Source organism: Poecilia reticulata, chromosome 7 (genome assembly GCF_904066995.2).
Source record: "Poecilia reticulata chromosome 7, P_reticulata-male-v2, whole genome shotgun sequence".
NCBI classification, from domain to species: Eukaryota; Metazoa; Chordata; class Actinopteri; order Cyprinodontiformes; family Poeciliidae; genus Poecilia; species Poecilia reticulata.
The window spans coordinates 6,344,410-6,360,749 of NC_088836.1; the positions used below are offsets into that span (position 1 = coordinate 6,344,410).

Below are 16,340 nucleotides of genomic sequence, written 5' to 3' on the forward strand. Positions count from 1 at the left end.
ATGCTAAAGAGGTTGCACAGTAGTATATGTGGAAAAACTGTGCGATACAATTAAATGTTTTTATTGTAATGACCAGGACATGCTTGCATACTTATTCTAACCTGGATAAAATCTAATTACACACTCTGCAAAGACAATGGACATGATGGCGGCGCTACCTGTGGTGCCTCCTTCCAGTCCCGGTCCGTAGGCAGACACCATGCCCGGATCTCCAGCCTGGCCCGTCTCCCCGACGCGGATTTTAAATGGACTTCCTGGAATGTGACTTCCATTAAACTTGACGTCGATCAGATAGAGGCCGTTCTCTCTGGGGATGAACCGGACTGCGTATTTGTCTGGACAAGGGGGACAGCAGAGTTAAGTCACACAGAGACTCCTACAGCCCTGCTGGCTCTCTAAAGGATTCTCCTCCGTTACCTTGATCGATCTCCGTGACGCAGCACTGCTCCAGCGCGCCGGAGGGACTGTGGACCTTCGCGTCGATCACACCTTTGGCACCGTTGAGGCTGACGGCAAATGATGCCGGCTGGTTTACCTTCAACCCTGACTCCTGCTCGACAACAAAAACTCCAACACTGAGTCACAAGCTGAGATTACTATTCAAGTCAACAGCAGCAAGCAGGAGTTTTGTATTCATCTTACCTGGAGGTCGCTAAGAGGGCTAAAGAGGAAGGCTGTGTAGCGAAGAGACAGAAGGTGGAATGGACCCCAGAGAATCAGTGGATCTGCTCAAATTTGAGTTCTTTAGTTGTGTGAAGGAGTGTGTGAGAGCAAAAGAGAACCCAGAGAAACATCTGTAGAACCCAAATCTAGATTTTCTAGGATTCTTTTTGAAATCAATAGGATGTGAGGCTTGGTAATGTGTGTGTGAGAGATCAAGGAGACAGGAAGGGAAAATAAAACAGCCCGTTTCCAACCTCTTTAACCCTTTAGCGCCCTGTCACAGCTTCACAGTGGGAAGGCTGTTGGGAGCCTTTAGAATGAGGCACGAGAAACACACACAGTCCTCGAGTTTCCCAGAAGCCCCTGAACTGCCCCCCCATGCAGCATCAGCTCATCATACAGCTTCACCTCTCCACTCTAGTCTCACAGCATCTACTCACTGTTTTCTCCTTTTCTACGCATCAACTGACATGTTTCATTAGGTGGTTTAAAGCCCCAAAACTAAAACTGCTCAACTTCTTCTCTGGTTTGATACCCAGAATGCAGATGGCTTGAGCTTCAAGCTGCTGCTGCTGCATGGCGGGCAGTGCACTGCGGCCTGGTCTGCATGCACACGGATGTGTGTGTGTCTCAGAGCCTCACCTGAAGACTGGCAACAGTGAGGCGGCGAGCGTCGTCCGACGGCGAGGACACGGGGACGATGAAGGGGCTGTCGGGGATGTGCTCGTCGTTGAAACGGATCGACACCTCGTAGTCGCCTGCAGGAGGACACAACGGTCAGAATCACTGAAGCTGGACGACGAGGAACAGACAGTCACTCATGGGAAGTATTTGTAGGAGTACAAGATTACTTGAAAAACATGACCTACTCCAATTTTGGTAGAAACATTTTTTTTTTGTTTTTTTTGTCCGAGAAGAAAAAAAACTAATATGACGATAAAGTCGGCAACAGTGGGGTGACCATCATTTATATGCAGAGGGGACCTGGTGGTTCGGTCCAAGGGGGGCCAGTGGCTGATTTTCAGACGTTTGCGGCAGAGGATTAGATCAGTTTCACAAGTGTGTATCAGCCAATATCTGATCTCCCAGAATTACGGATCTTTAACAGCAGATTTAGTGGTGCACCCCTAGATATTTGGGTTTCTTTCAATTTATAATTTCAGTATATGATTTTTGTCATTTTCAGCAACAAATTATTTAGTAATCACCAAACAAATAAGTCAAAGCTTTTTCGACTTCTTTTTCAAAAAAATTTAATAAAATTATTTGCCCCACATCGCAAGATTTGTCAATACTAAAAAGTTTTAGAGTTGTAAAGGAAATATTCTAATTTTTCTAGCTGTGTTTCATTGTTCAAACAATTAAATTTATTCACAAAAGGCTTTTTCATAGTTTTTAAAAGAGAAATTGATAAAGTTACTATTAGATGGCTGTGCCTTATAAACTGAGCTCCATGTTGAACTCCTGTCCATTAAACAATGAAAACCGTTTGATTTGTTGCACATGCTCAGTGCGTCTCCTCTCACCCGGCTCCTGAACAATGTAAGACACTCCACTGGAGCCATCCTTGCGGTCCTCGAAGGTGATCTCTGCCTTGCTGGGCCCCTCCACGGCGATGCTGAGGCCCCCGGCCCCGGCCTCTCTGGTCCAGATGCTGAACTCGGCTGAGGAGCAGCACAGAGGAGTCAGCCGCACCGTCGGAAACTACACACTGCTCACACACACCGATCACACCGACCTGGTACTCCAGCCTCGGCCCTCTCCAAGCCCGGGCCCCCAGCGCGAACTTTGTGGGCTCCGCCCTCACCCAGGGGCCCGACGGTGAACTGGAAGGGGCTGCCAGGCACGTGCATGCCGTTGTACTTGACGCAGACCGTGTGCACGCCCGTCTCGGTGGGGACGAAGCGAATGCAGTAGGTGTTGTTCTCTCCCTCCATGATGTCGGCTTTGTGGATTTGACCTGAGGGGCTGGTCACCTGGGCCGTCATGTCCGCTATGCTGATCTCTGAAGGAAGAGGGGGAAGGAGGAGGTCAGATCACCAACAGAACCAGTGGATGTTCTGTCTTGTGATTTCCCAACTTCCTGTTAGGGTCACCTGGGATCTTGAGGCTGAGGTCACACTGGCTGCCCACGTTGGCGACAGAAGCGGCTCTCTTCTTCCTGGTGATGCTCTCCTTCATCCTGCCCTCCCCAGTCACCTTCACCGTGAAGGCGCTCCCTGTGTGCACAATCCCTTGGTTCAGTAAGCCAAAAGCCCAGTATTCCTGACCTTTAACCCCTGACCGTTTAATGGTGAGCACCTGGCACGTGTTGGTCGGCAAATTTGATGTTGATGATGTAATTTCCTGGTTCTGTGGGGCAGTAGGTGACCTTGCAGGTGCCATCCTCTTGATCCTCGGTGTTGATGTCCACTTTGCTGGGTCCCTCAATGGAAAGGCTCAGGCCACCATATCCTAGCAACAATAGGCAAAAGTTAATATTCAATTCCCTTTTTCTTCAGACGGAATAATTTTGTCAAAATCTCCAAAAGCGTTTACCCGCATCGCGAGTGTCGATGATGAACTCTGCTGGCTCAAAGGTCCTTGCTTCGCTCAGGCCCTGGCCGCTCACACGCACACGGCTGGCGTCGCCGATCTCCGATTGGCTGATCATCACAGAGATGGGGCTGTTGGCGATGTGGCGTCCGTTCTTCTTGATGTTCACCAGGTGCTCGCCGATCTCTTTCGGCACGAACGAGACGCCTGACGGAAGAGGTGACGGTTAAAGCACCGATCGCATTCCTCCAAAGAGGTGACCTGTGGACCGATCGGCGGCAGACTCACCAACATGGCCGTTCCGCAAGATCTTCAGCAGACAGGGTTCCTCGCGGCCCGAGGGCGTGGTGAGCGAGGCGGTCAGCTGGCTGATGTCCAGCTCACCAATGTCCAGAGGGATGTCAGCAGCCGACCCCACCTTCAGGTGGGACATCCGCATGGAGTCGTCACCTGGAGACAAGGACCGGCTGATTAGAGCATGCATGTCTGGACATCCACTGGTCCCCATGGTAGAGCAACAAATGCAGCAACTATTATATTGGTCAGCAGTATAAAGTCTTTTTTACATATTATTTGCATTTCTCTGTTCAATTAATTTCTACTGCCATGGTTTATGAATTCATGTGATCCATTATCCTCATCGATCAACGTCAGTGGGCGGAGCTAATAAACCAGTGAAGATGTTTATCCCGTTTTCTTTTAATTTGCAAAGAACTTCAACAATCTGAAGGTTTTCTTTTCAGTTCTTGTTTTCCTGAGATTTGGCAAAATGAGAGCATTGTTTCCTTTCAGTCCAGCACCTGACTTCTCTTTTCACTAGTTTATGGTTCAGTAAGCCATTTAACTCTGACCTATGAGTCAGTCATTCAAGTACAAACCTATTCACTTAAAACAAAAAAAACCTTTCAAACTCCTACACTTTCATTGAAGATCTCACAAAAAACTGATTGTTTACAAAAATATTCAGCATAATTTCCAGTAAAAAAACCCAAACAAACCAAAGATTTCAAAGTTGGGAAAGACTTTTAAGATGAAGCAAACCTTGATACATGGGTTCAGAAAATGTCTTCATAAAGTCCTTTAAGAACTCTTCTCAAAGAAATACCCATGAAAGAGGATGATTACAAAGATAAAAAGGACTGAAACACTCATTTGTTAAATGCTCCTGCCAATTCTCAGCAGTCACTGATTTCGTAATGACATACGATCTGAAAGGTTGGAATGAAAATGTGGGACATGACCGCGAACTTGACTGCCAGGTCGAAAATGCAGCCTTACCAGTGATTCTGGCAGAGAAGGGGCTTCCTGGGATGTGCTTGTCGTTATACTTGACCAGGATGCTGTAGTCCCCTGGGAGAACAGGGAGGTAGGACACTGTGCAGGTCCCGTCCTGGTTGTCCATGCAGCTGATGTCTGCTTTGGACGGCCCCTCGATGGCCAGAGAAAGACCACCTGCGTTTATATACAGCAACGCACAAAGTTGTATTTTTGTGTCTGTAAGAGTCATTCTCATAAACACAATCAAAATCCGGACCATTTGTCAGGTTTCTGCACAAAATAGAGGAATTTGACAGACAGTTGTACATTGTGGAGGAAAAAAAGTGTGACATTTTTTTTTTTTTTTTATATACACATTATAATATGTGTATATAATGCTTCACCAGATCTGCTTAAATGTAACATTTGTGTGAACACAGAAGTTGGTGTTTTTTCTGCATACCCTCTCCAGCGTCTTTAGTGTCAACAGTGAAGACGGCAGGCTTGTTCACGGTTCCATGGATAAGACCAGGGCCGTAGGCACTGACGTTCCCGCTGTTCATGTAGTCCACAAAGAACTGCAGGGGGCTTCCTGTTGATGGAAAACCGAGAAATGCATGAAAAAGTCAGTTTAAATGCACTGTAGTAGCTGTAGGTATTTCAGAACTCTGATGTACCAGGGATGTGGATGCCGTCGTATTTAATATCCATCTCATGTAGACCGGCCTCTGTGGGACCGTACTTCACGGTTACGGTGCCGTCCTTGTTGTCGGTGATGTCAGGCGTGGCCACCTTGCCTGATGGCATTCGGACTTCACCTTCAAAAACAAAATAGAGGCATATGTTGTGACTAGTGGTTTAGTACTCTACGCTACTTTGATAGTCCGCCTCATCTTGTACCCCATCTTGTCTGGGTCTTGGACATTGAGGGCTCTGGACTTTCTCAAGACCACAACTGTGGATATATCAGTAAATATCCAGAATATTGTCAGTTTTATGCAACATCCTCGCTTTCATTGGATGTAAAACACTCAGATTCAAATCCATCAACAACATAACTTCTTCCTAAATATGTATTTTGTTACTGCAGTTAACAATCCACACCCCAAATATATTTGTGATTGAGGTGCTGTTAGCAAAGCTAGCTAATGTTAGCAACCTACCTCTGTACCAAAATTCCTTGCCTGCAGCTCACAAAAATGTAGTCATTAGCTACACAAGTTATGTTAGCTACCTGTGTAGTGCATACACTACGTGTTTTAGGGCACTAGTTTCCGTTTGTCAGCTAACGTCACCTAATATAGTTAACATATTGACGGAAGCAAGCAAATGTAGTGCTTCATATTTTATTGCATCATGTTATGTGGGGCGCTGGTCTTCGTTTCAGTCCCTCAACAGTCTTGGCTCCGTCTCTGCCTCAATAGAGTCTGGTACTGATTTGGTCTTGGGTTAGTTGGTCTCGACTATCACTTGTAGCCGGTCCTTTCTTGAGAAATCAGAATGTCGAGATTTAAACTTTATGCATTACCTGTGATCTCTCCCTTCTGAATGGTGAATGGGATGACCAGGTCAAAAGGTCTAAGTCCTGCCACATCCAGGCCATTCATCCCAACTGGTCTGTCTGTTGCCTGAAAGACGGAACAGAAATTAAAGGATTACAGACTTTATGGTGTGCCCTCTGCCAAGCCATGTTGCACACCATCAGCACAATGCAAGACAAGAGAGGTAAAGCTTCCAAAACACCAATGCAGGGATGAGACGACATGGAATGAAATGACAAATGAGGATTACGGTCAAGACGATGGCACCAGCACAAACTGCGAGAACAAAACCAGTGGGTCAGAGACGAGAGGAGGATGGTTCTCATGAAAAATCGCTTTGTTTCTCAAGCGATTTCCACATGAAGCAGTTAACAACAGAGCTGCACAATTATTTAGTAAAAATAAATAAATACAATCTGTGGGAAATGTAAATCTCTTCCACAATGGGGATGTGATTGTAAAGCTCAGCTGCACTGTTCATGTGTTGGAGGAGGGGTTCAGTTTTTCACATGAAGGGAACAAAGTGATGAGAAAAAGGCATCAGCATGAATGAAACACCTGCAAAGAGACACAGACACTGATGGAGTCTGATGAAGTGAGGCAGTCGATGTGGGATGAAAACAATGACATGGAAGCATGACAACTGGGGCAAAAAAAAAAAAAATAAGGCAGCTAAACACAAATGGAGCTAAAGACCAGCTTGATGTTTGTTAGGTACCCAGGGCTGTTGAGCGTAGTATTGGGGCATTTGTCTCTGCTGCATGAGCTGGTCTGATGGTCCTTCCAGAGCCTGGGAGGGCGGGGAGGTGGTGAAGAGAAGGGGTGGTGGTGTGAGAAGGCACAAAAGATGAAGGATTGAAGTGTGAAACAAAATGATTTAGGGAACACTCATACTGCCAGAAGATTTTCTAAATAATGACTTCATAAGGAAAGGCAGAAGCATCACTGCTTTGTTCTGCTGAAGAACCTGGGAAATCTGGAGCAAAAGCAGAAATACTTCAAGTTTATGCTAATCTATTTTGAAGAAATTAAAGTAACACCAGAAAGGTAAACTGGCTTGAGAGCCCAGAGATCTGTTTCTACAATTATGTGATAAAAAGTTTTAAACATGTAAAATTCTCCAGTTTCATTTTCTTTGGTTCTTATTTTAAAATCAACTCTTCTTTCTTTAGCAATCTAAAGCCAAACATTTAAGAATAGCAGATCTGCTATTAAGCAACTCACCGTAACTTGGAACGGACTGTTGGGAATGTGCTCCCCTCCGAAACGGACACATATTACATACTCTCCGGGTTGCGGGGCAGTGTAGAAGATGTCAAAGGTGCCGTCCTCGTTCTCGACGACGTCCACGTCGAGCTCTGCCCCTTCGGGCGTGCACACGCTGCACGTCACCTTGCCTTTCCCAGCAGCCTTGGCGTCAACTGTAATGACTGTCTGTTCACCGATCTGAATAGTTGGACCAACACCAGCGCCTTAGGAGAACAAAAACATGCATAAAGTGATTTGTTGTTACAGTCCGATATGTAGAAAAGTATGGAAGACTGAACATGCCAAATACCCAAAATCAAGCCATTTTAAGTGTATTACATTTGTTAATACATCATTAAATGCATCCAAATATAGATTGAAACTATTTTGTCATTTTTGGCTCTTCAATTTGCTGAACCCATTTCTGAGTTCACATTTTGGATTAATGGGCTTCATTAATTTTTATCTTATTTTCTTTGTATTTTCATACATTTTTAAAGTGTATAAGCGAGTTTGTGGATAGCTTGTACATCATTCTGATGTAAAGCTATCTTACAAAAAAGAAAAACAACTTTTTGTGATGCCAAGTACAAAACAAAGATCTATGATAAACACCCAAATTAATTGAGATATTGTTCTTTAAAGGTTAAGATAAATTCAGTAAAGTTAAAATACAGTTCTGTCAAAGGTGGTAAATTGTAAACATGAAAAAAATAAAAAATAAACTTGGTCAAATAAAACATTGGAGAAAAAAGGAAATCTTGAGTAAACACTACAAAACATATTTTTAAACAAAATTGTAAGATTAGACTAAAATATGTAAATAATTTATGTAGCACATTCCCCACAAGTTGCGTCTTTATTTTGATGAGCATTTTTAGTTTTGGCAGGTTCACTCCTCCATACAGCTTCCCAGGTTTACCTTCATAAAAACACATTGCATGCACATTCCACAACCATGAGACCAGGTTAAAGTTGGATCAGATCTAGTCATGTTATTCAAGTCTCATGTAACTTGTAACCAACTAGTCATCTGTTATTAAAAAGTTTCAATTTAATCTACAACTATAACTAGATTAGCTAAAAGAGCCATTCCACCATGCCATCCTATTGACGCTGTTAGTCCTTTAGTCCGTCCAATAAAAACATGAGTCAAGAAGTGTTATGAGAGAAGTAAATGAGTTTGAAAGAAAAAAAAAGCACAGGATGGGATATTCTGTTAAGGTTTGGTACCACTAATTCTCCATGCGAAAAGAGAAGAAAAAAAAAAAAAGAGCAATTCTTCTGTTACGAATCTTTCAGAAGGCTTACCTAAACCGTGACCGCCGATTGAGACTGATAAAAGGAACGGTGAGAAGCAGGGGAGCAAGATAAAAGAAAAAAAGGTGACAAATAAAAGACAGTCAGATAAGGATGTGGGGGTGCTGGGTGGCATTAACTGTGCTCCAGACAGTTGGCTGAAGAACGGTGGTGGTGAAGTGCATGTGTGTGTCTGGAGGGGGAGGGAGTATAGGTGAGGTGCAACTGAGGAGCACAGCGTGAGCAACATGACATACCAACGCACAGAAAAATGAGACCTGAGCAGCAAATAAAAACTGATGGACATGTTGAAAGGGAGAGCTCAGTGCAATGCAGCTGGAGAAAACAAAGGCAATCACACAAACACAAGCAAATTAACACATTAAGTTCATTCATCTGTCAGATTAACAGCAAATCCAAACAGCGGCCAACTCTGCAGTCACACTGCTGTCAGTGCAAATAATGACTTGTGAATATTTAAGGGACAGTCAGATGACTGCATAATATTAACAGTTGATTTTTTATTTTTTTTGGGAACATTTTCTTTAATTTAATACAATTTGAAGTTTTCTTGATTTGCTTGTGTTTCATGTATTTGTACACTTTTAGGTAGCAGGATCTTCTCTACCATACAAATGATTTACTTTTGACACCATTTTTCAAAAGTATAAAAACACATTCATTTCAGAGTCAAAGATATTTTCAGTCAATTAAAAAGCAATGAAAATTTACTGAGTTTAAAAACTTTGAAACCACTGGGCTCTCTGTATTAAAAGAACCCCATTTGTTGTTAAATGCAGCAAGAAATGACTGCGATTCTGATCTCTAATTTTTTGCCAAATTAAGTAAAATCTCTAAAATGCTTTGGACACACACAAAAAAGGAAAAACGGTCATTTGGCCTTCAGTATATATGGACCAAACTAAAACAAAAGAACCGTGATTCCAACTGTAGAATACAAAGTTTCTATAAATCAGATTGTGAGCGTAAAGAAGCTAACCTGTGACGGTGCACTTGCTGGCGTCTCCGGTGGGGAGAGCTCTGATACGGTACGGCGAATAAGGAATCTCATCCCCTCCGTATTTGATTAGGATGGTGTATCTGCCCGTCATGTCTGGTACATACGACACCAGGTAGGTCCCGTCGTGGTTGTCACGGATCTTTGCCTTTTTAGGTTTCCCCTCTGGGTCCTGCAGAAACACAAGGACTTACTCTCAAAAATTGCACCAAATGATCAGTTTTCATGCTTTCTATTTGACTGCATAAAACATACAAAGATTGGAGACTCAAAAATCTGATCAATTTTCAAATCATGCCCAAACAAATTGAGTACAACCAGGAAATGGTGAACACTCACCGTGATCTGCACCGCCAGCAGTCCCTCGCCTGCATCTTTGGCATCAATGGTGAACTCGACAGGCAGAGAGGCGGGCACGCCCGTGGTGTTGAGGCCGGGTCCGCTGGCTCGCACCTTGCTGGCATCATGGGTCGGGAGGACCTTCACCTTGTAAGGGCTGCAAGAGGCAGAAGGGAAGTGCAGTTTGAACAGAAACCAAACTTTACCACCGAAAGGTTGGGGAGAAATTGGGAACGATTTTTCACAGATGTTTTATTTTAACATGAACAACAGGATAATTTTCCAGGGGCCCCAAGATAAAGTACCATTTATTTTGCATTGCAAATTAGATAAAAATGACAATTTCTTTATAAATCCCCTAACTAGTAAAAAGAGTCAACTGGCCTGTAATTTATTCTCTATGAAGGCCTCAGAGGTTTGTTAGAGAACATCAGACTTACTCTTTAAAAATTAACCTGACAATAGTACCTATTGTATAAAAAAAAAAAAGTATAAAAAAAAAAGAGATAAATGTACTTAATTAGAAATGGAATGAACACATTGTACAAAAAAGTAGTTTGGAAAAAATATCAAAAAGTGAACAAAATGTTAAAACTAAAAGATTCTTGCAAAATTGGCCTCATTCTGTTGGAGAATGCTTTCACAATAGGTCATGATAACAAAACAAACCATGAATTACCTCTACATTTCAAACCTCAGTTATTAATCATTTTTGGCCAAAGTCATTAAGAGACACTACAGGGTCTGAGGGGCTTCTACAGGTTACAGGCCCCACAAGGCCTGGTAAAGGGAAAACTAAGTAGCCAAGCAGTTTCTGATTTCTATGGGTGAGCTGCAGTGATTCACAGCTCAGGTGGAAGAATCTGTTGATCACACAAAGTAACCAAATCGTAAAGGTCCAAGGAATATGAATACTTTAAGATGATATGGTGGAATTGTATGACTTGTGTTTCAACAATCAGGTTTGATTATTTCAAGCTTAAATCATGATGTTTCCATATGCAGTAAACATAAATACAGATAACTCTGCAGTATAGTTACTTAAGGTGGTCGATATGGACTGAGTTTTATCACGATATTGTATTGCGCTATTGCGATACCGATAAAAAAGTGACAATAAGATCTATTAATCTATTTTTTATTGAACTGTGACTGTAGGCTGTGACTGCTTTACATACAATTCATACCTCGACAAATACTGTTAAGATACTTATTTATAAGATGCTTCTTCGGGACACCAGTCATAAAGTGTGATTTTTAATCACCAAATCTAAATTCTCATGACAAGAAATTTATCACGATAAATGATAACATAATAAATGTCTACTAGTAATCATTTGCTGGAGGCAAATGATGCGTTGATTTTTACCTGCGTGGGATCTCCTCATCAGCATACAAGACATTGATAGAGTAGGGTCCCTCCCTGGTGGGAACATAGTTGACTGTGTGAGTCTGGTCTCCATTATCCACCACCTCGACAGGCTCCACGACCCCTGAACGCAACAGCGATGACATCATCATTTCTACATTTTAGTTCATGTAAACGTAAATGGAATATTTCCCCAAATAAAGTCTTTTGCTACAACTAATCCCTTTGAGGTTCGTCTCAACAATCAAGAACACTGGTCACCTTTGGGTCCTTGAACGCGGACCTGCAGAGGGGCCACCCCAGCTTTGGAGGCGTCCACTGTGAACGCCTGAGGGATGTTGGCTCTGACGTTGCTGCCGAGGCCAGAACCCTGACACTTGACCTTAGTGCTGTCCACAGTGTCGCTGACGGGAACGGAGAAGGGACTTCCTGCACGGACAAAAAAAAAAAAAAAACACCAGAAAAAGTTACAAAGTTTTTAAATGTAGTAAAACATTAGTAAATGCTAAAGTTGAGCAGATTAGTATTTGTTTTTGATTCTCATATATTCAATCTCAAAGTGTTGGAGACAAACTCCTCCAGAAGGTGTTGTAGTTGCTACGCTGGTGAGTCACCTTTGACTGGCTGTCCTCCATAGGTGATGTTGAGGTTGTATGTTCCAGGCTCATAGGGAATGTACTCCACACTGCAGCTGCCATCTTTGTTATCAGTGCAGGACATTTTGGCCTCTGATGGACCTTCCATTGCCAGACCAAGACCTCCAGTTCCCGCTCCTCTGCAGAAGGAACACGGCATTATAAAAACGAAGAGGAGCCACTCCACCGGATGAGCCAACCTGAACTTTCTGCGTACCGGGTTTCCACCATGAACTTGTTCGGCTTGTTGGTGATGCCGCTCTTCAGGCCAGGACCGTGCACACGGACACGAGCCGGATCGCAGCCCTCAGTGACCGCCACACGGAATGGACTGTTGGGCACTGGAGAGCCATCATAGCAAACCTCCACACTGTGAGGCCCTGAACACACACACAGCATTACAATCCTAACCAGCCAGTAGGTATCCCCCACCCAGGCTAATGTTCACGTCGTGATGTTTAAACCCACCCTCCTCGTAGGGAGTGTACTCCACGGCGTACATGCCATCGCCGTGGTCTGTGATCACGGCATCCGGGCAGCTGCCGGATGGACTGCTGATCCGAGTTTTGATGTGGTCGCCTCCGCTCTGTGTGAGAGCACGAGCATCCACAGTGAAGTCTGTGGTCGCGTCACGGAATACTCCTAGAAACACACAACATACAGTCGTCACAGCATGTGCAGACGAAGCTCATTTAGAGTCTGATTGATTCAGATGACAAGGATCATCAGGCTTCAGATCTTTACATGATTTAACAAATCAGGATCTGACAAGTAAAACTGGGCATGTGTGTGTTTGGTCATGTGACAGTGATAGTGATGCAATACTTGATTTTGTGCTGTTTACTGAAGCAGAGACCTGCTGGTGTGGCCATTTTTGAAATATAAATATCTATAAATATTTGTTTTTGGTCATGACAGCAATATTAATATTGCCACAAATTCATATCAGTGCATCCCTACTATATATATCAGTCTCTTGGAAGTTGATTGTTCAAGTGGCTGGGTTACCTTTGCCTTCCACTCCTGGTCCAAACACACGGACTCCACTGGCGTCGATGGCCGGCTCCACGTTAAGGCGGGCAGGGAAGTTTGGCACGTCCTGGCCCCCGTAGCGTATGGTGAGCGTGTAGGAGCCCGGGTAGAGCGGGATGTAAGTGATGGTGTAGGTTCCATCTCCGTTGTCCTGGATGTGAACCTCTGCCTCGGTGCCGCTGTCCGAGATGATCTCAATGGTGAGCTCAGCCGGACCAGCATTGGTGCAGTCCACTACAAACTCCCCGGTCTCCCCGACTTTGGCCCGCTCCAAGCCTGAGCCAGAGCAGCGCACCTAGACAGAGATGGGGGGGGGGGAAGGAGGCAGAATTGAATGACTGATGCTTTATAAGAAATGAAATAATGGTGATAAGATCCATGAAGGTCTAGGAGGAAGGAGGCTGACTGCTGCTGCTGACCTTGGACGGGTCAGTAGGAGGGTAAGCTGTAGGAGTGTAGGGTGATCCAGGGATGGGCACCCCGTCGTAGGTCAGTTCCACCTGGTATGGCCCTGCCTCACGAGGGATGAACTTCACCTGACTGGTCTCTGGGCTCAGCCCCGGCTCAACCTGGAGCAAAAGGAAAGAAAAACCGTATTTCAGTGCTGTAGTGTTTAAGAGATTGACAGTGTAGTATTCAGAGATTTTGGACTAGAAAAAAGAAAAAGTCTAAAGTTAAACTGACCTTGCAAGTGACCGGTTTTCCTGAAGGCCCGGTAACCTTGGCAGCAACTTTGCCCTGACCTCCAGCACCCTTCGATTTGACAGTCACCTCCTGGTCTTTGCCAACGGTCATTTCTGTAGTGACACAAAAAGCATTGTTGGTTCAGGTAAAATACGGGGAAGGGAGTGTGGCCCCCGCTTTGAAAAACGAAACGCTGGATTATGCAACACAAATATGATTGAAAGATTGAACTTACTGTCTCCTAGTCCAGTGACGTTGACCTTGCTCAGGTCCAGAGTCGGAGCCACAGCGACATTGAAGGGACTCTTGGGAATATGATCTCCACCGTAAGTCACAGCAACTCCCAGAGGACCCTGATGGAGAGACAAGCGCAAAGATGATGAAATTTACTTTATCTTCTCCTAAACACAGTCTCCAACTCAGATTCCCAGTAGAAACTGGCGCAGAAATCGTGTTTGAAATTGAAAAACGCAAGAGAGCGTCCGCCATCTCACCTGCTGCACAGGAGTGTATTTGACAGTGTGTGTGTTGTCATGGTTGTTTATGACTTCAAAGTCCTTAACAGCTTCTGCTTTGGTCGGCCCACTGAAGCTGCAGTCCAGGTTGGCCTTTCCAGCTCCCTTGGTGTTCACAGTGAAGTGAGTGGGTTTGTTCAGTTCAACTCCTGGAGGAAAATAAAAAAAATAAAAAATGTTGCTGCCTTAAGGAGGTTTCATGTGGGAAATCAATCTGAATTAACCAACTGCTTTTAAAATGATAAAAATAATTAGACCCACTACATGCTGTGAGATTAGATTTATTTTAACTGTAAATACAGAACAACAATTTGAATCTGTGAAATGAAAGAGGAACTGCCAGCAGCAAGGAATCCTATTTTTATTCTTAGTGCAAGAAAATGAAGCAAATTTGATGTCTGAACAAGTTATAAATGCACTTAAAAAAAAATCAAATAAAATAAAATCAAACAAAAGCCAAATTTACCTAGATAAATTATGTAACTTGAAAGATCTAGCTTTAATTTTTCTAGGCCGTTTAAGATTTTGAACAATATTTGCCTGAAATGTATATCATCACACCTCGGATCTCGGATCCCCTAACCAGTTTCTACTGAACGTTCCCAGATCCAGACTCAAAAACTGAACTTTTTCATTTTAGACCCAGTCAATCTGACCATTTCAAATCAAACCTTAAATAACTCAATTATTTAAGCTCAAGAAGGGCATGTCTACTTCGTTTTGGCTAACTTATAAGTGGTTTGATGTAAAATAACTTAAAAATATTTTACAGAAATGATTTGTCCATTTCCTCTGATCTCATTAATGTCTTTCATTTCCAATTCTTTTGAAGATGTGCTACCAAGTAAAATTGGATCTGTATTTTGTATCATAACAGTCCGTAATGACTGGTCAGTGTTTTGTACAGCGTTCGTACCGCTGCGGCTGAGTCCTGGTCCCTCCGCCTTAACTTTGCTGGCATCATGAGACGGATCCACCTTCACTCTGATCGGTGACATGGGGATGGCCTAAACAGGAAACGGAATCATTATAGCACATATGTACGAACCTTTTAATACATTCTGGCTAATCATGTGTGATTCAAACTCACGTGTTCAGCAAACAGCACCATGATGGTGTAGCTGCCGGCTCCAGGAGGAGTGTATTTAACAGTGAATGTGTCGTTGTCGTTCCTGATGATGTCAAAGTCTATGTCTGCCTCTGCTGGTCCCACCACACCGGGAGCACACTTGATTCCTATGCTGATGTCACCTGAGGCCAAGAGACGATATAAATACACGTTTCCATTTATGATATGGACTTAAAGTTTTATCATGTTATTTCGTGTTAACATTGTGATAAACATTTATAACTGCTGTTTTAGCCAACTGTATGGCTATAATGAGATGGACCTGAAATCACAGCCCCATAAGCCCCCCCAAAAAAAAAAAAAAAAAAAAAAAAAAAAGACATTTGTAATATACTTCTTTAGGACACCAGTCCCACTAAACTGCATCTGCATTTAATCATATTTTTAAAATGTATGCATAGTTATTGATTCTCTCATTGAACAAATAATGGAGAAAATAGTAAAACTACCAATCATGACAACACAGACAGTTTTGGGGGATTTTAAACATTAATTGGAATTTATCCCCACAATAACTCAAAATTCTTATTTTTGATTTATCACAATAGTTGATGAGCAATATGGTAAGTATCCACCCATACTACTTGCATGTTAAAAACACCAATATGTTTTACAGGATCTCAGTTGCAGATGCAGAAAACTGGACTGTTTTCTTCAAGTCATCTTACCTTGACCAGCCTCGGAGCAGTCAACAGTAAAGTATGTCGGCTCAAAGGCCTTCAGGCCGGTCTTTGCTACACCAGGACCAGAGACCTTCACCTTGTTGGGGTGACAGCCAGCACCAATATTCATCTGGAGTCAGAGACACACAGAGACGAGAGCTTAGGAGACCTCTGGGAGTGGAGAAGCATAAAACCAAACCAAAATCCAGATTTTAGATTCTCACCCTGAATGGACTCTCAGGGATGTTGACGCCCCCCCAGGACACCATGATGGTGTGCTTCACTGGTTTCCGTGGAGTGTAAGTACAGGTGTATGTGCCATTACCGTTATCTTTGACCTGGACATCCACAGGGTTGCCCTCTCCATCCTATGCAGTAAACAACAGTTCTCCAATGAGTGTGTAAAATACAGCT

The 16,340-nt window shown here is 43.4% G+C and overlaps 1 protein-coding gene across 4 annotated transcripts in view; it reads right to left on the reverse strand.

Annotated features, from left to right (window-relative positions):
• flna (filamin A, alpha (actin binding protein 280)) overlaps positions 1-16,340 on the reverse strand; it is a 53,738-nt gene that overhangs the window by 3,525 nt on the left and 33,873 nt on the right. Inside the window, exons 15-46 of one of the 4 annotated variants that reach the window (XM_008412900.3) lie at positions 16,151-16,294; positions 15,933-16,056; positions 15,226-15,386; positions 15,052-15,142; positions 14,115-14,284; positions 13,856-13,973; positions 13,621-13,733; positions 13,356-13,505; positions 12,913-13,231; positions 12,373-12,546; positions 12,122-12,284; positions 11,884-12,044; positions 11,531-11,698; positions 11,270-11,393; positions 9,901-10,057; positions 9,544-9,733; positions 8,556-8,579; positions 7,221-7,468; positions 6,715-6,786; positions 5,984-6,083; positions 5,133-5,273; positions 4,919-5,047; positions 4,477-4,650; positions 3,487-3,648; positions 3,202-3,405; positions 2,965-3,117; positions 2,760-2,882; positions 2,402-2,668; positions 2,190-2,327; positions 1,306-1,421; positions 418-550; positions 159-335 (exon numbers count right to left, since the gene is read on the reverse strand). In XM_008412900.3, coding sequence (XP_008411122.2) covers positions 159-335; positions 418-550; positions 1,306-1,421; positions 2,190-2,327; positions 2,402-2,668; positions 2,760-2,882; positions 2,965-3,117; positions 3,202-3,405; positions 3,487-3,648; positions 4,477-4,650; positions 4,919-5,047; positions 5,133-5,273; positions 5,984-6,083; positions 6,715-6,786; positions 7,221-7,468; positions 8,556-8,579; positions 9,544-9,733; positions 9,901-10,057; positions 11,270-11,393; positions 11,531-11,698; positions 11,884-12,044; positions 12,122-12,284; positions 12,373-12,546; positions 12,913-13,231; positions 13,356-13,505; positions 13,621-13,733; positions 13,856-13,973; positions 14,115-14,284; positions 15,052-15,142; positions 15,226-15,386; positions 15,933-16,056; positions 16,151-16,294 — 4,888 coding nt within the window. The remainder of the gene's footprint in view (positions 1-158; positions 336-417; positions 551-1,305; positions 1,422-2,189; positions 2,328-2,401; positions 2,669-2,759; positions 2,883-2,964; positions 3,118-3,201; positions 3,406-3,486; positions 3,649-4,476; positions 4,651-4,918; positions 5,048-5,132; positions 5,274-5,983; positions 6,084-6,714; positions 6,787-7,220; positions 7,469-8,555; positions 8,580-9,543; positions 9,734-9,900; positions 10,058-11,269; positions 11,394-11,530; positions 11,699-11,883; positions 12,045-12,121; positions 12,285-12,372; positions 12,547-12,912; positions 13,232-13,355; positions 13,506-13,620; positions 13,734-13,855; positions 13,974-14,114; positions 14,285-15,051; positions 15,143-15,225; positions 15,387-15,932; positions 16,057-16,150; positions 16,295-16,340) is intronic. The other 3 variants (XM_008412901.3, XM_008412902.3, XM_008412903.3) reach the window with 3 other exon arrangements.